The 27,642-nt window shown below is 46.1% G+C and overlaps 1 protein-coding gene across 3 annotated transcripts in view; it reads right to left on the bottom strand.

Annotated features, from left to right (window-relative positions):
• LOC103716702 (DNA-directed RNA polymerase III subunit 1) overlaps window positions 1–25,969 on the bottom strand; it is a 69,233-nt gene extending 43,264 nt beyond the window's left edge. Inside the window, exons 1-8 of one of the 3 annotated variants that reach the window (XM_039116935.1) lie at window positions 25,705–25,969; window positions 25,535–25,626; window positions 25,263–25,392; window positions 23,936–24,085; window positions 23,628–23,784; window positions 13,822–14,003; window positions 13,548–13,660; window positions 13,334–13,433 (exon numbers count right to left, since the gene is read on the bottom strand). In XM_039116935.1, coding sequence (XP_038972863.1) covers window positions 13,334–13,433; window positions 13,548–13,660; window positions 13,822–14,003; window positions 23,628–23,784; window positions 23,936–24,085; window positions 25,263–25,392; window positions 25,535–25,599 — 897 coding nt within the window. In that variant the 5' untranslated portion in view covers window positions 25,600–25,626; window positions 25,705–25,969. Of the gene's footprint in view, window positions 1–13,333; window positions 13,434–13,547; window positions 13,661–13,821; window positions 14,009–23,627; window positions 23,785–23,935; window positions 24,086–25,262; window positions 25,393–25,534 lie in introns of those variants that run through there. The other 2 variants (XM_039116934.1, XM_039116936.1) reach the window with 2 other exon arrangements.
• Window positions 25,970–27,642: the final 1,673 nt, after the last annotated feature.

Here is a 27,642-nt window from a genome sequence, read left to right as displayed (position 1 = left end):
AGGAATCAAACCCTATTGGATATGGTGAGGTCCATGATGAGCTTCACTGATTTATCCTTGTTTCTTTAGAGAGATGCCCTACTTTCAGCAATTTACTTATCGAATAGTGTTTCCTCTAAGTCTGTTCCTACCACACCGTATGAGATTTGATATGGTAAGAACCCGAGTCTTGGTCATCTTAAGATTTGGGGATGTCCGGGCCACGTCAAGCGACAACAGACGGACAAGTTAGAGGATAAGACAATTAATGCTCGTTTTATTGGATATCCTAAAAGAGTCATTAAGATACAATTTTTACGTCCCAAAGGATCACAAAGTATTTGTGAGCCGACATGCTATCTTCATGGAAATAGTTTATCCTTGATAAAGGCAGTGGGAGGAAAAATGAGCTCTAAGAGAAAGTCTCTGAAGAGCAACGAGCTATTGTGCCTATAGAACCTATTCATATTAAGCCAGTACACGTAGTACCTCCTCCACCTTGTAAATCTAGCAGGATCTTCCGTTCGCCTGAAAGGTATTTAGGTATGCTTACAGAGGATGTAGAGGAAGTGTTCCTTATGGGAGATAGGGATCAAGGTAAGGATCCCAATACCTACAACGAGGCGATGTTAGACATCGATTCCGAGAGATGGCTGGAAGCCATGAAGTCAGAGATAGACTCCATGCATTCCAACCAAGTCTGGACCTTAGTAGATCCACCAGAAGGTATAGTACCTATTAAGTGTAAATGGATCTATAAGAAAAAAATTAAGTTCGGATGGTTAGGTAGAGACCTATAAGGCAAGGCTAGTGGCGAAAGGTTATAGTCAGTGCGAAGGTACTGATTATAAGGATACTTTTCACCTGTAGCATTGCTGAAGTCCATTCGAATATTGCTTGCTGTTGCAGCATATCATGATACTGTGATGGTGATCACAAGGTCTGTAAGCTACAAAGGTCCATCTATGGACAAAAGCAAGTATCTCGGAGTTGGAACACTCGTTTCAACGATGTAATCAAATCGTTTGATTTCATCAAGAACGAGGAGGAACCATGTGTTTATAAGAAGGTTAGTGGGAGGGCTATTGCATTCCTCGTATTGTACGTGGATGATATCCTAGGTTAAGGTTTGGTTGTCTAAGAAATTCTCCATAATAGACCTTGGAAAAGCATCCTATATTTTGGAAATTAAGGTCTATAGAGATAGATCTAAGAGGATACTTGTCCTGTCACAGAATATGTACATAGAGGGAGTGTTGAAGAGGTTCGGCATGGAAACCTCTAAAAGGGGATTATTACTCCTTAGGCATGGGGTAAATCTCTCCAAGAAGATGTGCCCCAACACATCTGAAGAGATTCAATGGATGAGCAAGATCCCTTATACTTCGGCTATAGGGAGCCTCATGTATACCATGCTATGTACATGACTTGATATAGTACATGCTGTGAGTGTCACGAGCATATATCAGTCAAATCCAGACAAGAAGCACTGGATAGCTGTGAAGAACAGTCTTAAGTACTTGAGAAGAACTACGGACATGTTCTTGGTCTTTGGAAGAAGATCAGAGTTGAAGGTAGAAGGATGCACACATATTGATGATAGAAAGTCTACATCAGATTATATGCAATGATGGTTCAGTAAATTGGAAGAGTTCCAAACAACCGATTATTGTAGATTCTACCTTAGAAGCTGAATGTTAAGCCGTATCTAAGGGAGCAGTGGAAACCTTCTGGCAAGGTTCGCTGTACCGGTCGGTACCGATCGGTACCGAGCGTACCGTACCCATACCGATGGATACCGGTATCGGTACACCAATATCGGGACGGTCGGTACCGAGCGTACCGTACCGTACCGACACTCGGTACGCCTATACTAGTGCGGCACTGGTACGGGGTTCGGTACCGGTACGGCGAACCTTGCCTTCTGGTTTAAGAAGTTCATTGCTGAGTTAGGTGTAATGTCATCAGATGCAATAACACTCTACTACGATAACAAAGGCACCATAGCACTAGCTAAAGAGCCAAGATCTCACCAGAAGCTGAAGCACATAGAGCGGTGGTTTAACCAAATAAGCGACTACCCAGAAAAGAAATAAGTAGAGGATCAGAGAGTAGACTCCACAAAAAATGTGGTGGACCCATTCACTAAGCAGATAAGTCAGCAGAAAACTGAAGCGCATCTTGAGAAGATGGGGCTTAGGTTTATAACTGATTGGCTTTAGTGCAAGTGGGAGATTGTTAGAAGTATGCCCTAGAAGCCAATTTGGCTGACGCATTATTTTATTCTGGGACATAAAATTGTACTTGACCTAATAATGAATTTATTAGAATGGGCATTCTTTTCATTCATGTTCTTATGTGTCCATGAATCGTCCAAGAAATTAATAAGATTATGACGCATATTCTCAAGAGTTGAGAATTTGAGGCATGTGTCATTGGTGATTAATTTCTGAATTGCTCCTGATCGATGGATCATCACGAGGACGGTGATCGATCCGCTGAGATTAGTGCACAGATCGCCTTCTTTGATGGACGAGTCTTGAGTCCACAGTGTGGCGACACTGGAGTAATTGTGCAAGTGCTTGTTAGAGAACAAGGGTACTGAGCGTGACCATAGCAAGTAGTCACTTGGATGTCTATCCACTCGTTGAGGTTGCTGTAGTTTGACGAGCACATAAACATGAGCCCTAGCCAATTGGGTTCTTGTGGTGCAGATTGGCTGCAGTAGGTTCATTGTAGGAGTAGGGGTGCATCTAGATGGAATCTATCGATCTTGATAGGTTAAGAGAGATCCTATGTGATTTATGAGACTGATTTCGTAAATCCTCGGCCGGGGTAGTATGTATAGTGGAAAAGGAGTTTTCCACTCTCGAACTTAAGTCGAATAAATCTTGACATATGACAGACGATGGGGTTTGACGAATTATCCATGACCTCCATCCTGTAGGGATCCACGATAGAAGGACTGTATCATACGATAACTGCACCTAGAGGTTCATCATTCCATTCTGCTGGGTAGCCACTACATGCTGCTAGGTGTCACTGGTGGATGGTGAGACTCACAAGGACTATCTTGATGATCGATGATCCCTGGTGAGTTGAGTTGGAATTGTTCCAACCCATTGAAAGGAGTTTTCAATGATATTGTGATAGAGATCGCAGTATATCTCACTACCAGACAGAATAGAACCTATGGGGTCACACACATTAGAGGTATTGACCGATCCGATGGTTGAATTATAATTTGGAATCACAAATAATTTATAATTATCAATTTGATTGATAATTGTTTTAACTCCCTAAAAGTTAGTGAGTAGAAGAAGAAATAATTGCAATTGGATTGCAATTTAATTAAATCAATTGGACTTAATTAATTGGGCTTGATCTTATTTAATAAGAGTCCTACTTGCAGTAGGACTCCTAGATTCCTAATTAGATTAGGACTTCAAATTAAATTAGAGTCCTACTTGGAGTAGGTTCCTAAAGTCCTAATTGGATTAGGACTAAAATTATATGAGTCCTAATTAATTTAGGATTCCTAAAGTCCTAATTAATTTTGATCTAATAAATTAAGATGACTCCTAATTGGATTAGGATTGAAGAGTTCAATTGAGTCATGATTCAATTGGGTCCTAATTAGATTAGGACTCTAAGAGTCATAATTGATTTAATCTTATGGATAAACATGAGGAAATTAAGGAGGCTGAAAGTGGAGCCCACGCACCTCATGAGATGAGGCTTGGGCATGGGGCATGAGAGGATAAGAGGTACTCCCCTCCCCTTGGTTTTTACGTGAGAAGAGAAAGGGAGGGGCGTACGCCCCTCCTCTTGCCAAAAAGATAGACGTGAGCTCCTAATTTGTACGAGCTCACGCCTAAGGTTCAAAAAAGGGGAGCATGTGGCCCCCCTCCTCTCATCAAAAAAAAAAAAAAAAGAGGATACGGCAGCCCCCTCTCCAAGGATGAGTTCAGCCGCAAACAAACACAAAAAAAAGGAGAATAAGGGGCGGACCCCGCAAAGGAATTAATAGGCTGTTTTTGATGCTGTGAGATCCCCTTCTCTCCCCTTTTTGTGCCGTGAGAGTGCCTCCTCCCCTCTTGGTTTTTGTGCCATGGGAAAGCCTCCTTCCTCTTGGGTTTTCAGCCGTGAGCATCAAAGAAAAATAGGGTGGCGTGTGGCTCTCTCTTCACCCTTCTTCCATCCACAAGAATAAAAGAAAAGGAGGCAGCAAGATGGGATCTTCTTCCTCCCTTTCAAGTCCTTCTTCTTTCTCTTGAGATCTATCAAAGAGTTGATAAATCAAGAGAGGATTTCAGCCATCAAAACATATCTTTGCAAGGGAGCTAGCACCCCGGGGAGATTAGAGAGTTTGGATTGGTCCTCTGCCTCGTGTGGATACCCGTAGAGGCTGGACGCATGTGCGGTTTCAAGTGAACCTTTCAACAAATACTACGATCATCAGATTGCGGTGAATATCTACCCGCACAAGGTGAAGATTTGATCTTCCTAATATTATGTAAAAGTATTTAATCCTAATCTATCTACGAACGATGGTTTTTAAAATACGTTCATGCGTGATGAACGGGATCTCGCGCATGCCTCTTCCGCTGCGCGCAGAATTTTTCTGGAATTTTCTGCGGTGTGCGAGAGATTCCAACACTAACAGCTATATATTACTCATGAACTTGAATAGCACAAGCATAAATATAGATCTTGGATGAGCAAAAACATAGACCTTGGATGATGTTACAGAAAACAGATGAAAAAGGATTACATTTAAGCTGTGCCATTCATTCCATCCAATATCATGGTTTGGGATGGTTATGTTATGCCTACTTTAGGGTTTCTGACCCAAATAATTTAATAGTAAAGGAAACGTACAGGCCAGCATAATCATAAGGAAAATGTAAGAATATTGATGAAATAATCAAACATATCCTGGGAGGAAAATCAAACATGCGTATGGTTGAGATGATAGAGAAGAAGAAATTGTGCATTTCCAATAGGTAACAGATGAACACTATGCCCCAAACACTGTAGTTAGCGTCTTTGTGTTCAGTGTCCAGTGTCAAGCACGTCTGATAGAGGAGAGTCTGAGACAGCAAAAAGTTGATTCAAAACTCAAGTAGGTGTGCAATCACCTTAAATCATGTGTCTTTTTCTCATATGAACCTATTTACATCAGGTGCATGGATGGATGCAATCAAAGGAATGGTATTTCAAAACTGAGGGACCAAGGGACCAATGGTAGATTACAAATAATAGGATCCAAACTAATTCAACCAATATAACGAACCTGGATCATACTTATACAAATAACATGCCTTTAGCCTTCTGTGTAACTTCCACTCAATATGGATTTCCTACATGATCATTGGAACCCATAAAGTCTATCTGGTTATCATCTATCCTCTGTTCAATTTGTATGAAATTGATGTCAGACTCAATTAGGGTGGAGGGGAATGTTGGTTAACTAATACGAAGCAAGATGAAAAAGTTACTAAAGATGGTCTTGATTTGCGATTGGGAGGGAGTGATGATGTTAAATTGTTAATATTGTATAATAGTAGCCAGTGGATTGTTGCAATCCTGCATGAAAAGAGAGGAGACTAGGTTAAGAAATCATGATCCTTCCTCAAATAAGAGATTCCATCTCAAGAGAAAGGTGCTAACCATTTTTCCAATAGGAAGACAGGAACTAAAACTATGGCTTAAGATTGTTCTGTCGGTGCAACAGTCCAATGTGTTATGTTTCCTTGGTCTCTCTGATAATAGCTGATTTCAAGTTTAACACTTGTGTTGGTGTTCACTTATCATCCAAGGAAATAAAGATGATACTAAAATTGACCATATTAAGAAACCACACGGAAGGGTAAGGCTGTGTATCTCTAACCCTCACCAGAGCCCAGAGTGAAGAGAGCCTCGTTCGCCGGACACCCTTTTTACTAAAATTGTCCATATTAGCAAAGAAACCAGGCACAGAAGATAAATCTTTTAAAATAAGGCTTTTTAAAGTTAGTTTTCAAGATGTGCTCAAGATCTATAACACCATCGTTGTTGCTTCCAAGCCTCAAAGTTAAAAAGCGGAGGGTTGATAACAGGTTAACAGTCAAACACAAAGCATGTTAAGCCAAGTTCATTGTATCAATACTGTGACTCATGCTAGTCAAGTAGTGTCAATATGGTATGATACCACGGACATACTAATATAGAGTACACATGATCATTATGATCTGTCCCCCGTAATCCCTAAGGTATTTTTTTTTATTTTAAGTTTTCTCAAGACGATTGAACTAAGGGGCCATTGCTTGGTGTAATGGTAAAAGGTTTGGACTGACAAGTGCAATGGCATGGGCTTGAATCCTAAGGTACCACAAAAAAACAAAAACAAAAGATTGGTCTATCCTAGTTTGCCCCTCCTAACACCTCGAATTACCGGGACCATAACTAGGTCATGACCTTTTTCTAAGATGATGCAACTCAAATCTAGGGTTTTTATATGTTTATTTGTCATATATTTCATTTTTTTCTAAATTTAGTGGCCCTAGGATACAAGATTCTAATTAAAAAAATAATATTTAAAAATTATATTATAATTTGGGCTAATGCAGCTATCTAGAAGGGATACTACACATTTTTTTCTTTGGAGCCTATGAAGTCTTTTTGCCTACTTATTTTCAAATTTACTTAATTTTGGTCTTTAATTTGGTAGCCTTAAAAACAAGGTCTACCGAATCGGGCCGAACCGCTCGGTTCAGGTCGTACCGAGCCGACCAGGCGCGAGACTAGGTTGGTTCGGCAATAGAACTCAAAATCGGTCCGAACCAAGCAGTTCCAAGCGGAACTAGTGCAAGCCGCCCGATTCACACTGGTCCGAGCCAGTTGCCCCTTCCCCCTATGTTTTTAAGTGCGCTATGAAGGCCTTCTCAGGCGTTCCTTCACCATTTCTTCAAAGCCTTCTCAGGCGTTCCTTCACCATTTCTTCAAACCCCATCCTTGCCCAAAAAAATGTGCTGATTTTGACAATTCAAGGAGGATCCAACCCAAAACAAGCTATGTTTCCCCTCTCTTACCTCATTTTCTTCTTTTTTTCAATACCGAAAAATGCCGAAAATTTTCCAAAATAAGGAAAGATTAGGCCAAAATTTTGCACTAAAATTTTAAAAAATAAAATAAATTCAAAAAATGACTGTAAAATCAGAAACTTATTTAGGGGCATGCAAGCTACTCTTCAGCTAGATATGGTGTCCATTTATTCAAGTTTAGATGCGATCATGTGCAGTGTCCTAGGCCAAAATTTTTTAAAAAAATGAGAAATAAATAGCCTTTGATGCATGCCCGCGGGCTTAGAAAAATATATATGGCATCCATAGTAGGCTTTATATGGATCTGAGCTCAAATTAATTTTTTAAAATAATTATATTTAAAAATTATTATTTTAATTTAAAAAGTAATTAAAATATAAAATTAATACCAACTATGAAAAATTAGTAGTACGTATTACATAATTCAGAAGTATTTTCTAAAGTAGAAAACATATTTTTCTGAATTTACGGTATTTAAGCAAATATTTAAATTTAAAATTATTAAAATAGATAAATAAATTAAAAAATATAAAAAATAGTATTATGTATTAGATAAGTCAAATATATTTTCTGAAGTAAAAAATATTTTTTTAACGTAACAAAATTTTAGTATTTTTAAATAATTAATAAACCGACATGCTTGATAAATCTACAGAAATGGAACTATTGAGGAAAAGGACTCAGAGCGTGATAGTGGTTGGGATTATAGGCAAATGCTCACGGACCGACACTACTGAAGGTGCAACTAGTGCAACACAGAGTTTAAGAAAAGAGTAACTAGGTTGAAGTAGCACCTAGTTGGTGGTTATCCTGACATATCCATATACCGAAAATGCCCACAAGAGATCCGGCAACTGGTAAAGAAGCACTTCGCTGATTTCATAGCAACGAAAGAAAGGACTGCCAAGAACAAAGCAGAGATGGACCGCTGAGCGGCAGAGCCACCTTTTTATCACTCCAAGAAGTCAGAGGAGGCGTCCGCTCCAAATGACGATAAGGCACAGATCTAGGCTGCCATTCAGGCAAGCTTGGATGATCAGTGGCAGCAGAATAAGATGGCCCGATATAGAGCTCGATTTAGGCCCTCACGCTGTGAGTCCGGCTCCAACTCTACAACCAGCAGGGCATATCCAAAGTTCAAAAGAACCTCCTCAGTTAAAAAGACCGTCAGTAGAGGCGGTAGCCGTATTGCATCTATGCTGGAGGCTTTTCATAGTAAAAAAAAAATTTTGAAAAATTCCACCAAGAGCCATCATCCATGATTTAGATCCCCGTGCCTTCCCCGGTAAGGATTTGAAACAATAGAGAGTTGACACCACACCAAAGAAGGATAAGAAGAAAGATATGTGGCGAGCTATTAGATCATGTTTCCACTTCAGCTAAATTCTAGCAAATGCGGCAGACAACACGTACTATAAGTCTGTCATTTTCTCCATATAGGTTGTTGATCCCGGTGTAGATCCTCCATGACTGAAGAACATCTATGGTGAGCTTCTTGACAACAATAAGAAGCTAGAGAAGTAGATTGTCTCGTACAGGAGCAAATAGCTCATGTATGGATTGACAACGATGTGTGATGGTTGGACCAATCCTACCAGGCGAAGCATCAACTTCTTGACATGTTGTGATACGAAGACTTTCTTCCAGAAGTCGATTAATGCTTCCAATCAGGTGCCCAACACCATGTACATCCTTATATTGATAGAGGTAATTGATCAAATAGGAAAAGAGAATGTCGTGCAAGTTATCACTGTAATAGGCCATAATATAAGGCTATCGCAAAGATCTTGGTGGAACAACGGCCACATATTTTTTGGATCCCATATGCTGCACATTGTATTGACCTTATATTGATGGACATTGTGAAGATTCGTAGGATGCAGCAGTAGAGACAATTCAAGCCATCACCAGATATATGTATAGCCATATATGGATCCTATCACTTATGAGAAGGTATGCAGAGAGAATTTTAGACCAGATATGACACAGTTTGTTACTAACTACATTGTACTTAATAGCCTCCTCAAGAGAAAAGCAGACCTACATTAGATGTTTGTCAATGCTGAGCAACACAAAAGTAGATTTATGAGGGTTGACACGGAGGAAAGCATTATGGAGGACTTGGTGACAAGGCAAACATTCTGGCAGCGAGTCGAGAAGATAATAAAGACTATCAAGCCATTGTACGAAGTGCTTCAGGATGTGGATAGTGAGAAGTACTCCCAGATGGGTTTCTTGTATCATATAATAGAGATGGCAAATAATCAAATCAGAAAGGCAGATTCGACGCATGCCCAGAAGTACATCGACATCATTGAACGGTAGGAACTTGCATCTAGCAGGTAAGCAAGAACATTGAAAATTAGATTGTACTTGTACAATTTTACTAAAATAATTATGAACTCTATTTGCAACTTACTACCTGAACCCGAGGTTCCAATCCACAAAACTTGAAATCGATATGGACGACAAACTTCTGACCGCTCTGCATAATGCGATTTATAAGATGAAGCCTAATCCAGAAGTTGTGGTCTTATGTCTAGAAAAGGTAAGTTAATTTAAGTAGCATGCATAACTTAACTCGTATCTTCACTGATTAACATATTACAACACAATTCTTTTCACAAACGAAAATATTTAGGGAGGGCACGGACAGCTTTGAAGTCTCGACAGCCATCATAAGTAAAAAAAAGTATGAATCCAAGTGTATTACATATCAACAATAACTATCATCTGATGTTAGATGATTACTAATATGATACTATCTTATATGTAATTTTCAATATTTTTGCAACTAAATAGTGCATTCATTTTGTTAGTCCATGAAAAATTTAAGCAGCTAGCTATCTGAATCCTCTCCTAGACGATCTCCTCAAGTGGTTGTGAGCGCAACTCGTCTATCTTCGCCGTCGTCCACAACAAGCAAAGGAATCATCTAATATAGAAAGTACCTCACCAACCTCATATATGTTCATTATAATCTGAGATTGAGATAAAAATGCATTCAGAAGAAAGTGAAGCTGAGTACACAAATTCGATTAACAATACTTTTGTTGACGATGAAGATGATCCTATAATTGGATGGCTTGTGGGCCAGCAGTAGAAGCCGAGAATTTATGAGCTAGGATCAACTCCACGACCAGCCAGTTTCGTAGCTGGCGAGGCTAGGGTTGATGTAGGGCAATAGATAGATTGCAACATTCCACGCATCCTTCCAGTTGATCGGCCATAAGGGTCACTGGGAAGCCTGTCATCACATGACTCTTTGTCCGAGATATCGTCCCAAAGATACAATTAAGAGTTGCTTAGATAAGGCAACCATGCTACCCGATCGACTCAGTTAGAAGGATGGCATCCATCCTCCCAGCGTAGCCAAGTAGAGAGGAACACGAAGGGTAAGCAAGCAGCTGCTCGACACAGTAAAAAAAGAAAAAGAAAGCTAGTTGCAGCCGTGATGAAGTGTGGAGTCACCAAGAAGAGCAGCAATGACAATTCTGGTGGTCATGGATTTGCTGATGAGGGAGAAACTGGAGGACCTGAGACCATTGTTCATAAGACAATCGTAAGGTGGTCTTTTATTCACCGGTGAATCCTAGTTTATGCATGCTACACACGATAGAGACCATGGTGCACAATCTAGTAGAGCCTGCGAGGATACGATTGCATATAAAAGACAAACTCCTCGAGGTCGTTCAGAAGGACAGCTGTAGTTGCAAATAACCTCACACATGGAGTAAGATCAATAGACCTATCGAGTTCCAAGTAGTATGCTGGATCTTATTACCAGCAGCCACAAGCAATATATGACCCATATGGATATGGATATAGTGTCTAAGGTATCGTCTTTCGATGGCTACTATCCTACACAGTTCGGAGCATTTTACACGTCGAATTTTGTTGCCGGCATACTCGGATGGATCCCTTTACAGTCGTATTATCAACCAGACACCTCTCAGAGCTAGAGCTTTAGTGAGAGATCCAAGAATAGTTATAACCCAAAAAACATTCCTTATGGAATGACCGTACAGGACTACAGCGTCGCTTGGATAAAGGAGGCTAATATACCACCTAATTATGCTAATAATTCAGATATATCTACGAGAGGCATCGCCACTCGATGAGATTTTAAATATCGGTATGTATATTGTACTTTAAATATATGTAATTGAATGTATTATTTTATATTTTGTATCTTACTAATTGATTTTAGAATATTTTATACTGCTCCTTGTAGCATGCATCATCTCATTAATCAAAAGGCATCATTTAGGATATATCAGGATCATAGATACGTAAAAAAATATCAAGAAACATCAAATTATACTTAAAATCATTAAAAATATTGAAAAAATTAATTGCCAATGAATCAAACGTAAAAAAATAGTAAAAAAAATAGCATGCCAGTTTGGAACCGGCACTCCTCTACATACCGTGTTGATACGGTATCGAACCGGTACCATACCGAACCAGTACCGTACCGATCTGGCCACCGACCGATATAGGTCCCAATACCAATTCGGTGGACCTTGCCTAAACATGCTCGAAAATAAGCTAAATGCTGCCAAAAAAAAAGATAACAAGTGCATACATCCCTCTGGATCATGACAACTTGCTCCTAATTTTTACTGATGAATATATAAATCAAGGTCTGACGAACCGGTCCGGCCTGTAACCGGTACGCCGAAGCAATGAAAATCGGTACGGGCCGGTTCTGTGCCAGGGACGAAGAGAAGGAGAGAGAGCGTGGAGAAGAGAGGGAGGGAGGAGACCTGTGGCCACCATCGGAGAGCCGGAGAGGGGCGGCGAAGGCCGGGGGGTGGCGAAGCCCGCGGAGGCCGCTGCCGCAGCTTTTTAATTTGGAGATTTTAAGTTAAGTTGGCAAATCGGGTGCCGACTTTACTTAAAAATCCCCAAATTTTCCCCCACGGTCTCGGCCGCCCCCCGGCCTCCGCTGCCCCTCTGCAGCTCTCCGATGGCGGCCACGGATCTCCTCCCACCCTCTTTTCCCCACGCTCTCTCTCCTCTTCTTCTTCCCCAGCTTCGGCGGGGAAGAGCTGGCCGGTTCATACCAGCCGGCTCCGGAACGAACCGGAACCATACCGGTAGGCGACCGGTACGCCTACCGGATCCAGTACGGCAAACCTTGATATAAACTATTTCTTTTTAAATTTTTTTATCCAAGAATATAGTTTAGTAAAAGATAAATATTAGTTGTAGATCATAATAGGTCTACAATATATCAATAAATTATGCCAAAGTACAAAATTTTGGCATGATTTCCCTTAGGTTTTTTTCATTATTCAGTCACTTTTGGCATAAAAATTAGAAACAAGAGAAGAGGTGGGGAAATTCTCACTATTTAGGTTTGAATCCAGCTACAATGGTGGGGGATCTCCTCCCGAACTCACCCTCTCCCTCCATTTTCTTCTCTTTCTACATACCCAAGCAAGAAACAACAGAGAAAAGGTTCAAAAACCTATTTTCTCTAGATCGCTAAGCAGATGGAGAATTGGTAGATAACAATTTGTACTGCCCAGATGGGTCAATTCCAATCATGGAACAGAGAGGTTCAGCCCTTGCCCAAACCCAAAGCTTGAACGGTCTTGTTTCTTGGCTGAGTCAGTATGTCATGCTCTATGCCACCCGATTTGGGACAGCTCACAGATCTTGAGTCAAACTACAAAAACTATTGAAGTTGCACATACCTGGATTTTCGGATTTTTTATCACTTTGGCCAAACAAAGTGATGGAGAATCAAATAAGATACTATAGGCATGTACAAGAAAACTTGAACAAGCTCCAATAAGGAAGGTTAATTTAGTCTTTAGTTCAGATGTAGGAGAGAGGGGAAGGCCTATAGTAACAAGGATGAATTTGTGAAGAAAAATAAGGAAAAGCTTGAGATGATATTGGAGGTCTCCTTAAATAGGAATACTCAGTGAATGAGGATTCAAAGAGCCAACCCCATATATATAGGACAAGACTTTATAATCATAATTATGGTTATGTGCTCAAGATCCACATGTCAATTAGCATATTACTGCCACCAATAAAGGTTTCACAAAAAGCAATATGGATAGCACACTCTGTAAAACATAAAGGAAATATACAGGGAAACTGAATAAAGAACTTCAAACAAAATTTGATATTTAGCACAACAAATCCAAACATCTCATCAAAACTTTCAAGAAACTAGTAGATCTGGCCAAAATGTTTAAACAAAGTACCAAGAAATGATGAGATGACAAACGAGTAGTAATAAGTCTCACCAAACACTTGAATGGAGGGGCAGCACCTTCAAGATCCTCTCGAAGTATAGAATTTGTATTGATTATATTTTTTAATATGCTTGTAATATTATCCTCATTGCTGCACGATTAAAAAATCAAGTTACTTCAGCATGTGAAAAAAATGTCCTGTCAAAATGCTATTTTCCTAGAGAAGCAACTATAGCATAAGAAAGGAAATGTTGCACAAACAGACCTTGATCTTCCAGAATCCACGATGACAGAAGGGCGAATAGAGACAGGTGGTACTGCAATATGTGTCACAATAAGTTTTTCAGGCCGATCATAAAGATTAAGCAATTCACAGTCCTGTACCACAAAACAACAAAATTATGAACCTATAAATTTAAAAAAGGAAACAAGCAAAACTCCATCCTAACACAAACTTTTCCTTTTTTTTCTTTCTTTTTTGGGGAGAGGGGGGGTTCTTGTAGGTAGCCAGCAAATTGTAGACAACAACGAGCTTATACCTCATCAAGCATTTTTCTGAAAAGAGAAAGAACTGCAACAGCACTTAAAACATGGGAAACTTGGAAAGATGTTTTATCTTTTGTGTGAGATAATGCAGAACGGAATTCTTCTACACTTGGATCAGCAGTTTTGCTAAAATCTTGAATAAAATACAGTCCAGATCTTGCCTTTTTCACCACACCTGCACTTAAGAATATACAAGTGCTAGTCAGAAAGAGAGAGAGAGAGAGAGAGAATAAAAAAATGGCTGAAACAGGAAGTTAACTTTTCAAAACAAAAATCATATGTGTTATTTCTGCGATATTCTTGAACATATTATTTGCTGGTTCATGTTGTTTACCACTTGTCTCTTAATAGGTTTCCTTGGAATGAATTTTTAATTAATTTTAACCTAAGAACCAAACTGAACGTACCCGGTCTTGGTTGTGTTGGTTCGTTTTATCTCGAGATTATCTGGTTCCTATCAGGTTTCAAAAAGTGAGAATTGACCAGGATTTGTTCGTACTAGCTGACCCTAACTCAAACCCACCCGCACTATGATGGAATAGTCATATTGCCTTCTACCCAGTTACGGTAACACTATAAAGCCCCACAAGAGGAAAAGACTAAAGCAATGACAAAAGAAAGGAGAGCGACACCCTCTAGACAGAAATATTCCACCCTCATTGTAGAATACTCCAAAATAACGTGAAGCCCCAAACCAAAAACTATTTCAACAAGAAGGGTTAGTTCCCAACTTTGCAAATTCACAACAAACAGCACACAAAAAAGTATAGGCTGCAGTCCATGTGTGAGCAAACGATCCACTAATTGGATGCTGACAACGCATTCAACATGTATAATATTCAGCATGGTCTGCCAAACCGGACCGTCCCGGCCAATTCGGCCCGGTACGGACCGGTCCGATCTAGAACCAGTATCCGGACAACGTGAAAACCGGTTCCAACTGTTTTCAGGCCGGTACCAACCGGTATGCATGCGTACCGGTCTCGTACCCGTGCAAACCGGCCGGTTGGCACCGGTACCGGCTTTTTTTTTTTAATCACAGTACACATGCTGTAGATTTTAAACCACAGCACGCACGCTCTCGCAAGGCAGAGCGCCCTACGCGGGGCCGCGCGCCCGCATGCGGTTCCCCTGTTGGCGACCCGGGGGTTGCGGTCCCGATCCCCGGCCCAAGCGTCTAAGGTTGAGGGTTGGTGTTGGCGGTTTGCCTTGGGACCGACTTGCTGGTGGGTATCTTCCTCCTTCTTGTTGCCGTGGAATCCACGCCGTGTGCTTGCCTTCGGGCTGCCGGCGATGGGAAAAAACCAAGGTGGGGCTCAATGTTGAAAGAAATATGATTTCATTCCACTAAACAACGGATTACAATAGGACTCTTGGCAAAGGTCGGGAAGGGACCTTGCACTACCTAAGAACAAACCTAGGGGGGCTGATTTTCCCCGCCCTAGAACATGAGCCTTGCGGCTGACAAACTAAGGGATACAACCCTTGACTCCTTTGAGGAAAAACCAATTTCTAAGAGATATGAGATATATGATAGATGATCTCGCCAAAGGGCCCTAAAGGCTCCTCTTATAGGCCTACTGCCGTGGCTTATTATGGACTCAATTCTAAGGCTAACAATCTTCCTTTTCGGCCGCAATGGCCTGGTCAATCTTGGCCTTTGGTTAGGCCATGTGCTGATTTGCCTTGGGCGCTCGGGATTGGCTGCTGGCTTGGCCTCTGTGCGTGGCGCTTGCTGATGCTGCCATCTGCCCGTGCGCAGCCTGATTTGGTTGCTGCGCCGGGCGGCTGGGCTGTGTTTCCTGCTGTGCCGAGCTTGCTTCCTGGTTTGCCATGCCTTGCTGCCTTTGGCTCGAGCTTCCCTCGGATCGCTGGCGTGTCCTCTTGACGCGCGTTCATCTGGCGGCCTGATGCATCCTGGCCGCCCGTGTCAGCCTGGGTCGGTTGGCCATGGAAGAGCCTGCAGGCTCCTCCACGGATTCTTTGCGTGCGGTTTCCTGGTTTGCCTCGGCGATGATGCTTGGCAGCCTGCCAAGTGTCCCTGTTTGTTGGCCTTGGCTGGGCGCAATCTTTTGATGGTTTTCCTTGTTTGCGCTTGGGCGTTGATGGCTGCCACTTGTCCTTTGGCGCGCGCGATGCTGGGCTGACAGTTGCTTGGCCGGGCGCTTGCTTGGCGGATGATTGCCATGTGCCTTCGGTCGCGCGCTGGATCGGGCTGACCGTGCCTTTCCTTCTTTGGCTGGGCGCTCGGTCGGCGGATGGTTGCCATGTGTCTGCTAGTGCGCGCGGGCTCGGGCTGACCGCTGCCTTCCTTCTTTGGCTGGGCGCCTGGTCGGCGGATGGCTGCCATGTGTCTTCAGGGGTGCGCGGGGCCAGGCTGACCGTGGCTTTCCATCCTGGGCATTCGGGCGCTCGTGCGCTGGCTGGTCCGGACCCAATGTGGGCGGGTTCGGCTGCTCCGCTGTCTTTGGTTGAGCTTGACCCGTGCGCTGCCCTTGGGCTGATCTGACTGTGGTGCGCTCGGCCGAATGCTGTTCTGGCCATGCCTTGGGCTGGCTGTGCTTCCTGATGCGTGCGTGCCCATGGCCGCACGTATGGGCTGGTGCCCTTGGCTGCCGCTCGTGCTCATGCCCATGCTTGGCGTGCGCGCAACCCACTGTTGCGCGGGCGCCAACTACTGGCGAGAGGTGGGGAGGCGGCCCTGCTGAGTGCTGGCCGACTCCTGGTCTGGTGAGGTCCGGGCGCGCCAGATGGGCGCGGGCGCATAGTGCTGGGCGCGCCGGGCGGGCGCGGGCGCGGGGCGCGGGGCGCGCTGGGCGGGCGCGGACGCAGGGCGCGGGGCGCGCTGGGCGGGCGCGAACTGGCGCGTGGCTGCGCGTGCGGCCTGGGGGGCGGGCGCGAACTGGCGCGTGGCTGCGCGTGCGGCCTGGGGGCCGTGCGCAGTCGGGTGCGCGGATGGGCGCGCAGGCGTGCGCGGGCATGCGTGCCGGTGCGCGCGCGAGCTGGCGGCCGTGTGCAGGCGGCCGTCTAGTCGTGCGCGCGGGTGCGCGCGCTGGCTGGCGCGGGTGCCGCCGGCTGTGCTGCTGCAAGGAGGCCGCGCAGGGGCCTGCGCGTGCTATGGCTCGTCTGGGCGCGCGGTTGGCCGCGCGCGGCTGAGGCCGGCTGTGCGCGCGGTGGGCCGCGCGCTGCTGCAGGGGGCGCAGAACCTCGCGCGGGCGCTGGGAATGGCCTGTGCGGGGCTGCGCCGAAGGCTGAATGTGCTGGCCACTGTTTGGGCAGACTTCCAAGCAGTGGATTTGACCCGGGCGTTGCTCTTGGTCGAGGTTGGCCTCGGCCAAACTTGCAGAAATTTGGCTTGGCGGGCTGAGGTGGCTAACATTCCCCCCTCCTTGGAGAGTACCCTTGTCCTCAGGGGTGTCTTTGAGCAATGGACTTCCTTCCTTGCGTGAGAGAGCGTCGGCCACCTTGTTCTCCTTTCCTGGTTGATATATTATATCATATTCAAAACCAAGTAACTTTACCAGGAATTTTTGTTGATCCGGGGTCACGATTTTCTGTTGAAGGAGATGCCGGAGAGCTTGTTGGTCGGTGATGATGGTGAAGCGCCGCCCTAGGAGGTAAGGCCTCCAAACCTTGACCGCATGTACCACCGCGAGAAGCTCCCGTGCATAAGTGCTCCATGCTTTCTTTTGTGGCCCGAGTGCTTTGGAAATGAATGCTATGGGCCGCTTGTCTTGAGCTAGTACCGTCCAATTCCTTCATTGCTTGCGTCGGTGAAGACTTGGAATGATTTGCTGAAGTTCGGCAATGCAAGCACTGGTGTTTGCGTCATGGCTCTTTTAAGGTCTTCAAATGCTTGGCGTGCGGCTGATGTCCATGCAAATCCATCCTTCTTCAACATGGCCGTGAGGGGTTTTGCAATGAGGCCATAACCTTTGACGAAGCGCCGGTAGTAGCCCGTGAGCCCTAAGAATCCCCTCAAGGCTGAAATGTCCTTGGGCAATGGCCAATCTGTCATGGCTTCCACTTTTCGGGTATCAACCCGTACACCGTCCCCGGATACCACATGCCCAAGGTAGTCTAGCTCAGTTTGTACAAAGGCACATTTGGAGGGTTTGATAAAGAAATGATGTTCCTCCAAAGTGTGCAAGACTAGGTCTAAATGCCGCATATGCTCTTCTAGGGTTTTGGAATAGATCAAGATGTCATCGAAGAAGACAATCACAAATTTTCTGAGGTGCGGCTTGAATACCTGGTTCATGGCTGCTTGGAAGGTTGATGGAGCATTGCAAAGTCCGAAGGGCATGACCAAGTACTCGTAGTGTCCGGAATGTGTGCGGAATGCGGTCTTGTGGACATCCTCATCGCGCATCCGAATTTGATGGTAGCCGGACCGAAGATCAAGTTTGGTGAAGTACTTCGTACCGTGGAGCTCGTCAAGCATCTCGTCCACGGTTGGAATTGGGAATCTATCTTTGATGGTGGCCTCGTTCAAGGCCCTGTAATCGGTGCAAAACCTCCAAGACCCATCTTTCTTTTTCACTAGCAAAACCGGTGATGAGAATGGGCTAATGCTTGGTTGGATGATCCCCTGTTTCAGCATGTCTTCAACCTGTCTTTCAATCTCTCCCTTTTGGAAGTGCGCGTACCTATAGGGTGGTACGTTGATTGGCTTGCCTTCTTCCTTGAATCGGATGGAGTGGTCGAAGGCGCGCTTGGGAGGGAGTGTGGTTGGCATGGCTAAAACTCCTTGATATGCTGCAAGTAGCTCTTGTACTTGCAGTGGAAGGTCCTTCAAATCATCCTTTGGCTGCGGTTGAGGTCCCTCCACAGCCACTCCTTGGTTGGACATCACGACGGTGAAGCAAAGGGCTCCTCCCCGGCATAGGCATTCGATCATGTTGGCTTCGCACGGTAGGGCTTCTTTGTGGTTGAGTGCTGTCCACACCTTCTTCCTTCCATTGATCCGGAACTCCATGGTCATGGTATTGTAGTCGGTGACTACTTTACCAATGCCTCGGAGCCATGCATTGCCAAGTACGACGTCCAAGCCTACAAGTTGTAGTATATGTAAATCTGCAGAAATTCTTACCCCTTGGACGTGGAGTCGCACATTCTTGACAACTTCTTGACATTTGAGCCGTTCGCCGCTTGCTACCTTGACCTCGAATGGCTCGGTTGCTGCTCCCTTGAGTCCTACTCGCTGCAAGGCTCCCGGGTTGATGAAATTGTGGGACGACCCGTTGTCAACGAGCAAAGAGACTTCATGCTTGCCGATCCATGCCGTCATCCTCATGGTTGATGGTCTTTGAACGCCGGTGAGTGCATGGAGGGATAGCTCGGCGTCTTTTGGCAAGGGGCTGATGGGTTGGTCCTTGGTAGAGTCTTCTTCATCCGAGGAGCTGCTGGTTGAGGCATCATCAACTTCTTCCTCGCTGCTGCTGTCAATTTTCAGCACATAGGATTGGCCCGGTTTGCAATGATGGCCCTTCTCCCACTTGGCGCCGCACTTGAAGCACAATCCTTTTTTGATGTTCTCTTGAACCTCTTCTCGGCTGAGCTTCTTAACATTGGATGGTTGCTGTTTGGAGGTTGATGCAGCGGCTGTTTGAGGCTTGGAAGTGCTTGCTGCCGGTTGGAACTTGGGTGGCAGCACATTGCGGTTGGAGCTCTCCTTGGTCCGCCGGTCTTGGATGTTGGCTTGGTCAAGGATCTCCGCCATCCTCATAGCCTCTTGTAGACGGGTGGGCTGCTTCAATTTGATCTCCTTGGATAGCCAAGGCTTGAGCCCGTCCACGAAGGTGCCAAGTAGTGCCTCTTCCGACCATCCTTCTACCATAGTTTGAAGTTGTCGGAACTCGTCGATATAAGCTTGGACCTTGCCCTCTTGCTTGAGTTTGGCCAATTGGCCATGGTGGTTGATGGTAGGTGAAGGCCCCCATTGATTCATGAATTCTTGTACAAAGGCCGTCCACCCCAAATAATTTCCTTCCTTCTCATATATGTTCCTTAGCCACCGCCACCATCTATTGGCCCTTCCTTCAAGATGATAGCTTGCCAAGGTTACCTTCTCCTCTCTAGGGGTCTCATAAACATGAAAGTATTGCTCGACCTTGTCGAGCCACTCATAAAGATCTCCCCCTCCAAAGGTTGGAAATTCAATCTTGGGTCTTCTAATCCCTCTCTCATGTGGTCCGAAACCTCCCTCATGGTTCACCCTATCCTCCCTTCTTCTTCCTTCATGTGCATGTCGGCCATAAGGCCTACAAGAATGAGGACTTCCTATGGGTTCACTCATGGGTCTTTCCATGCTTCTTGGCCGATCCTCCATGGGGATGCCACCGGCCCATCTATCTTCTAGGGTTTCTCCACATGCATTCCTACTTCCTCTTCTTCTTTCCTCTCTTGTTTTTCTTTCTCTTTCACCCTCACGATTTTTTTCTGCAAACCTCCTCTCAAGCCGCTCTATGTTTGCATTACTCTCTCTTCTTATGGTGGCTAGGGAGGTTACCAAGTGCTCTAACACCCTACTCATCTCGGTGTTATGGTTTTCAATGGTCTCAAAGAGCCTTTGGGGGCTAAAGGACTCCCTATCCAACTCCATGAGACAACCCCTTACAATCAGAATTTTTTTTTTGTGCTTTTACAATGTATTACAAATCTGATTTTCAGATCTCAATAGGAAAACAATGAGGTATGTAGATCTGAAAAGTTAGAAGATACCCTTGAGATCGCCCTTCCGTGGATTTGGACTGAAGCCGATTACCCGACGATCTCCGTTGAAGTCTCTCAATGAAAGCACCAGTGTTGGCGACCCGGGGGTTGCGGTCCCGATCCCCGGCCCAAGCGTCTAAGGTTGAGGGTTGGTGTTGGCGGTTTGCCTTGGGACCGACTTGCTGGTGGGTATCTTCCTCCTTCTTGTTGCCGTGGAATCCACGCCGTGTGCTTGCCTTCGGGCTGCCGGCGATGGGAAGAAACCAAGGTGGGGCTCAATGTTGAAAGAAATATGATTTCATTCCACTAAACACCGGATTACAATAGGACTCTTGGCAAAGGTCGGGAAGGGACCTTGCACTACCTAAGAACAAACCTAGGGGGGCTGATTTTCCCCGCCCTAGAACATGAGCCTTGCGGCTGACAAACTAAGGGATACAACCCTTGACTCCTTTGAGGAAAAACCAAATTCTAAGAGATATGAGATATGATAGATCAAAGGGCCCTAAAGGCTCCTCTTATAGGCCTACTGCCGTGGCTTATTATGGACTCAATTCTAAGGCTAACAATCTTCCTTTTCGGCCGCAATGGCCTGGTCAATCTTGGCCTTTGGTTAGGCCATGTGCTGATTTGCCTTGGGCGCTCGGGATTGGCTGCTGGCTTGGCCTCTGTGCGTGGCGCTTGCTGATGCTGCCATCTGCCCGTGCGCAGCCTGATTTGGTTGCTGCGCCGGGCGGCTGGGCTGTGTTTCCTGCTGTGCCGAGCTTGCTTCCTGGTTTGCCATGCCTTGCTGCCTTTGGCTCGAGCTTCCCTCGGATCACTGGCGTGTCCTCTTGACGCGCGTTCATCTGGCGGCCTGATGCATCCTGGCCGCCCGTGTCAGCCTGGGTCGGTTGGCCATGGAAGAGCCTGCAGGCTCCACGGATTCTTTGCGTGCGGTTTCCTGGTTTGCCTCGGCGCTGATGCTTGGCAGCCTGCCAAGTGTCCCTGTTTGTTGGCCTTGGCTGGGCGCAATCTTTTGATGGTTTTCCTTGTTTGCGCTTGGGCGTTGATGGCTGCCACTTGTCCTTTGGCGCGCGCGATGCTGGGCTGACAGTTGCTTGGCCGGGCGCTTGCTTGGCGGATGATTGCCATGTGCCTTCGGTCGCGCGCTGGATCGGGCTGACCATGCCTTTCCTTCTTTGGCTGGGCGCTCAGTCGGCGGATGGTTGCCATGTGTCTGCTAGTGCGCGCGGGATCGGGCTGACCGCTGCCTTCCTTCTTTGGCTGGGCGCCTGGTCGGCGGATGGCTGCCATGTGTCTTCAGGGATGCGCGGGGCCAGGCTGACCGTGGCTTTCCATCCTGGGCATTCGGGCGCTCGTGCGCTGGCTGGTCCGGACCCAATGTGGGCGGGTTCGGCTGCTCCGCTGTGTCTTTGGTTGAGCTTGACCCGTGCGCTGCCCTTGGGCTGATCTGACTGTGGTGCGCTCGGCCGAATGCTGTTCTGGCCGTGCCTTGGGCTGGCTGTGCTTCCTGATGCGTGCGTGCCCATGGCCGCACGTATGGGCTGGTGCCCTTGGCTGCCACTCGTGCTCATGCCCATGCTTGGCGTGCGCGCAACCCACTGTTGCGCGGGCACCAACTGCTGGCGAGAGGCGGGGAGGCGGCCCTGCTGAGTGCTGGCCGACTCCTGGTCTGGTGAGGTCCGGGCGCGCCAGATGGGCGCGGGCGCATAGTGCTGGGCGCGCCGGGCGGGCGCGGGCGCGGGGCGCGCTGGGCGGGCGCGGACGCAGGGCGCGGGGCGCGCTGGGCGGGCGCGGACTGGCGCGTGGCTGCGCGTGCTGCCTGGGGGCCGTGCGCAGTCGGGTGCGCGGATGGGCGCGCAGGCGTGCGCGCGGGGGCGCGCGCGGGCTGGCGGCCGTGTGCAGGCGGCCGTCTGGTCGTGCGCACGGGTGCGCGCGCTGGCTGGCGCGGGTGCCGCCGGCTGTGCTGCTGCAAGGAGGCCGCGCAGGGGCCTGCGCGTGCTGTGGCTCGTCTGGGCGCGCGGTTGGCCGCGCGCGGCTGAGGCCGGCTGTGCGCGCGGTGGGCCGCGCGCTGCTGCAGGGGGCGCAGAACCTCGCGCAGGCGCTGGGAATGGCCTGTGCGGGGCTGCGCCGAAGGCTGAATGTGCTGGCCACTATTTGGGCAGACTTCCAAGCAGTGGATTTGACCCAGGCGTTGCTCTTGGCCGAGGTTGGCCTCGGCCAAACTTGCAGAAATTTGGCTTGGCGGGCTGAGGTGGCTAACATCCCCGCCCAATGCGTTTCCGAGCGCCGTTCCACCGCGCGCGAGCGTGATTCCTTTTGAACCGCACGCGTGCGTGATTCCCCATGCTAGGAACCTCCCCGCGTGCGAGCATGATTCCTTGCACTGGAACCGCCCCGCGCGCGGTTCTCCCGCCCGCGTGGGGCAACGCGCCCGCACGGGGCAGCCCTGGCGCTTCCGCGTGCGGACGCAAACCAAAAAAAAAATTTCTTTTTCTACCACATCCGCGCGCAGACGTGAACCAAAAAAAAAAAATAAAAACAAATATCGGTTCATATCGGACCGGTTCCAGTACAAACCGGTCCCGAACCGGTCCAGTAGGCAACCGGTACGCCTACCAGTACCGGTTCAGTGTACCTTGATATTCAGACTACCTGGTTTCTTTGATGCCAAACAGCATTTAATGGAGATGTTTCATAGCAAGAATTTATGTAAAGCATGTAATCCATGGAAACATGGGCTCTTTAAAATTTTCCTTCAAAGTTTTACCTCAACATAACTTTATCCACAACTTAGTCAGAAAAGGTCAAACAACCTGATTGACAGGAAGAAAGAGACTAGTGAATGACAAAGCTTAGATAAACCAGTCTAAAATGAGAAATAACATTCCATGAGGTAAAGGGCAATTTGAAATAATTTTAAATGCATTCATCTCCAGGATTCAAGTTCACAATAAAGCAACAGAAGGCATTAAAATGAAAGATTCATTTGAAAGTCAAACATGATGCATGGACCTACAATATAATAGATGGCAAACAACAAAGAAAGTGCACTATAAAGAAGTAATACCATAAAACTAACCATTTGCATATCCACAACGGAGGCAACGACAAGGTTTGCATTTGTCTCTAATTATCTTCATGAGAGCATTCTTCTGAAGGATATCTGCTTTAGGATTTCTCATTTTCTTCAAATATGTTTTGCGAAGTGTCTCGTCAAGAAGTATCCTACCACAGCCCTATAAAGCATATCATAGCACACTAACATTAAAATCAGCATCATTACATAATAAAAGTAAAAGTTTCTGATAAATTACATAAATAAAATTTGCGACTCGAGCTCTAAATTTCAAGAAAACTATAAAACTTGTCTTAGAGGAAGAGATGTACCTTACAAATACACTTCAAAATGTTTAGTATAGAATTAAAATAGCCAACATTAAAAACAGGGAGTATGAGCTTCAAGTATCCAAAGTGTCCAGGACAATCAGTGAAATTTCCATGGCACGTAGCGCACTCAGTTTGTCTGTTGGGAGCCCCCTGCAATTTTAAATAAAGAGAACATGACACCAGAATACATTTGCATTTTATTAGAATGAAACATGACTATAAGACAGATAGTTTTGTTACGTATCCTACAAAGACCACTAGTATTTAAAATTTCTTTTCTAAGAAAAAATATCCTAAGTGAGTGTGACTCTAGCAAGAATCTGAATGCTATGATGGGCATGTACGCAGATATTTATCAATTATCTTGCTTCCATGTCAGCTTGGGGAAGCGCCTCTCCAATTGTACCCCCTCTTTTTTTCACTTAGTATAATTTTTCATTACCATTGACATAACAACTATTATACGGCAACTATGGATACCCCTGTTAAGAAATATCATGTGTTTGCTGATATAATAACAATATTTCTTTTAAGGTGAAAATGGAGAGACCGAGAGACTTCAGCAAGCTTCCCACTAAACAGCATTTATGTAGTATCACCGAGAACTGCATTCAGCAGGTCAGCTTTTTGAGACACCAGTATCATTCATGGAAGGCCTTCAAGGCAACCACTCTTGATCATCAGGCGCTGGTCATAGATTTACAACTGTGAAAATTTCCAGTGACAATACATGAGTAACAGGCACTAACAGAGCAAACTTCATGTGGTCATCAAACTACTGCCCACTCTTGATCATCAGGCGCTGGTCATAGATTTACAACTTTGAAAATTTCCAGTGACAAAACATGAGTAACAGGCACTAGCAGAGCAAACTTCATGTGGTCATAAAACTACTGCATACTCCTGGCCCATGTTCACCGGCCTACGAACATCATCATCCCTATAAAGCATGAAGATGCATGTATAGTGGAGTTGTTTAATTACTCTCCAAAGAGTCCTTGCTAGATGCAACAGACACTAAAATTCAGCTGAGTTCGAAGTGTGTCAAAAACTTGGAGTAAGTCTTCCACGTAAATGGTTAAAATTCATGATGATGCCATCACAAACTTATTGAGACTGCCTCGTATCATCCTAATTCTCTGGCATCTATTTCCCGTTGAAGACCAATGTAACATGAAATCAGAAGATTCATATCATGTATTTATATTTAATCTTCTTTTAACAGAAAAAGAGCGTGATGGTACAAGATATGCTAATCCAATCAAGAAGATGTAACTAAGAAGAAGAAAATCAAGAGATAATAAAAGACAAATAGACCAAGAAGTACCATTCGAGGATCAAGCAAACCATTCTCGATCGGTTTCAGATTAAGGTCGTAGATTCTATTATTCCAGACCTGCACCTCCGCCAATTTCCGTATGTCCTCACCAGAAAAGGTGCTAAATCGAATGCTTTTTCTGCAGAAAAAATGAGACAGAGGGAGGAGATAATGTAAAATAGAATGATTGCACTTCCAAAGAACAAACTTGACATCAGAAAGCAAAACTGGAAATCAGTCTAATATTTGAAGTCAGAGTTCCAAGAACTCGTTCGCCTTACATCTTTCGAGGGCCGACGTCCTCGATATAGGGTTCCTTCGTGCATCTCAGCTTCTCCTGCATCATTACGAGCGAGGAAGGCCGAGAAAAACACTGAGAGAGGAGAGAAAATCAAACTCAGGAGACCAGATTGTCGGCGAACGTCAAGCTAATAGGGCGATCGGAAATCACGATTGCTAATCCGAGGGGAAGAACCCTAGGTTTTGTCAGGGTTTTGGGAGGGTATTGGAGTTCTTGTAGGTCGATGCCCGTGGGGCGGGGCACGAGTAGCGACACCGTAGCCTTGCGTGCTAAGAACACCCGCCTCCGCCTCCGCCTCCGCCTCCGCCTCCGCGTTCGGCAGCAGCGGCGAATACTGGCGGGTTTTAATCTTGAGGCAGTCTCATGCGAGGTGCTTGCATCGCCCGCAAGGGGCAAATGGACCCGATCGGCCCATCTTCGCGCACCCCCCTATTGCTCAGGACACCCCCCAAAAATTAAAAAAAAATTAAATACTCTCTACACCCCCCATGGGTGGTTCTATATACACCCCCCCCCTATTGCTCAGGACACCACCCAAAAATTAAAAAAAAAATTAAATACTCTCTACACCCCCCCATTTGCTAAGGACACCCCTAAAAAATTAAAAATTCCTAAATTACCCCCCACCCTCCCCACCCCCTCACCTAAATTGCTCTCTACACCCCCCAAACCCCCCCACCCCGCTCTTCCCCTCCAAAACACCTCGCCAACGCCCAAAACCCCCCCGTTCCCCCTTCTCCCTCTCGTCGCCGGCATTCTCCCGATCTCCGACCACCTCGCCGGCTTCTCCCGGAACCACCTCGCCGGCTTCTCCCGAAATTTTTTTTTTTCACGGTTCGTGCTTCGTTCGGCACTGGATCGCCGAACAAAAGGCTTCTGTTCGGCTGAACAGTGCCGGACAGAAGCCTTCTGTCCGGCACTGTGCAGCCGAACAGATCTGTTCGGTTGAGGGTTGCCGAACAGAAGGCTTCTGTTCGGCACTGTTCAGCCGAACAGAAGCCTTTTGTTCGGCGATCCAGTGCCGAACGGAGCACGAACCGTGAAAAAAAAAAATTTCGAAACAAGGTGGAACACGTACCTTTGCGGCCGATTCTTCGTCCCAAATCACTAGTTGCTTGTCCATGCTTCGAATGGGGCTTAAATCTCCTTCAAAGATCGCCTAAACGATGTAAATGGATCGAGGGGTTTAAGGGGGGTTTGAGGGGGGTTTTTTTTTTTCTTTTCAAAACGAAACGGAGAAGGAGGAAGGGGGGTGTATGAGAAAATTTCAAGGGCAATATGGTAATTACACTAAAGGTTAGTTTGGGTATTTTTTTTTTGGTTTTTGGGGGGTGTCCTGAGCAATAGGGGGGGTGTATATAGAACTACCCCCCCCATTTGCTAAGGACACCCCTAAAAAATTAAAAATTCCTAAATTACCCCCCACCCTCCCCACCCCCTCACCTAAATTGCTCTCTACACCCCCCAAACCCCCCCCACCCCGCTCTTCCCCTCCAAAACACCCGCCGGCTTCTCCCTTCCGCCCAAAAAACCTCGCCTCAAGCACCTCGCCGGCGGCCAAACCCCCTCCGTCTCCCTTTGAACTGTTCCGCCCAAAGCACCTCGCCAACGCCCAAAACCCCCCCGTTCCCCCTTCTCCCTCTCGTCGCCGGCATTCTCCCGATCTCCGACCACCTCGCCGGCTTCTTCCGGAACCACCTCCCCGGCCATCTCCCGAGCAACGAGCACCTCGCCGGCGCCTCCACGACCACCTCGAGGTAGCTCCCCCCCCCCGCCTCCCCAAATCGTTCGGCACTGGTTCTTTGAACCAGTGCCTTCGGTTCGGCCCCATGGGGCCGACCAAAATACATTGGTTCGGCCCCATGAGGCCGACCCAATGTATCTTGGTCCCCATGGGGCCGAATCCAAATTTTTTTTTTTTTTCTGTTGCTAGACTAAGGATTATTTTTATTCCCAAATTTTAGCCTAGATCACGTCCTTAGGGTGAATTGGATACCCAACATCAAGGACAAGTTTTTCATTACTAGATTAGATAGTAATTTGAGAAGTAGGGATAATTTAGAATCATTATCATATAGCATTAACATG

This window comes from Phoenix dactylifera, unplaced genomic scaffold (genome assembly GCF_009389715.1).
Source record: "Phoenix dactylifera cultivar Barhee BC4 unplaced genomic scaffold, palm_55x_up_171113_PBpolish2nd_filt_p 000146F, whole genome shotgun sequence".
Lineage (NCBI taxonomy): Eukaryota > Viridiplantae > Streptophyta > Magnoliopsida > Arecales > Arecaceae > Phoenix > Phoenix dactylifera.
Note: the sequence above shows the minus strand (reverse complement) of the source record. Positions and strands in the feature narration are given on the sequence as shown.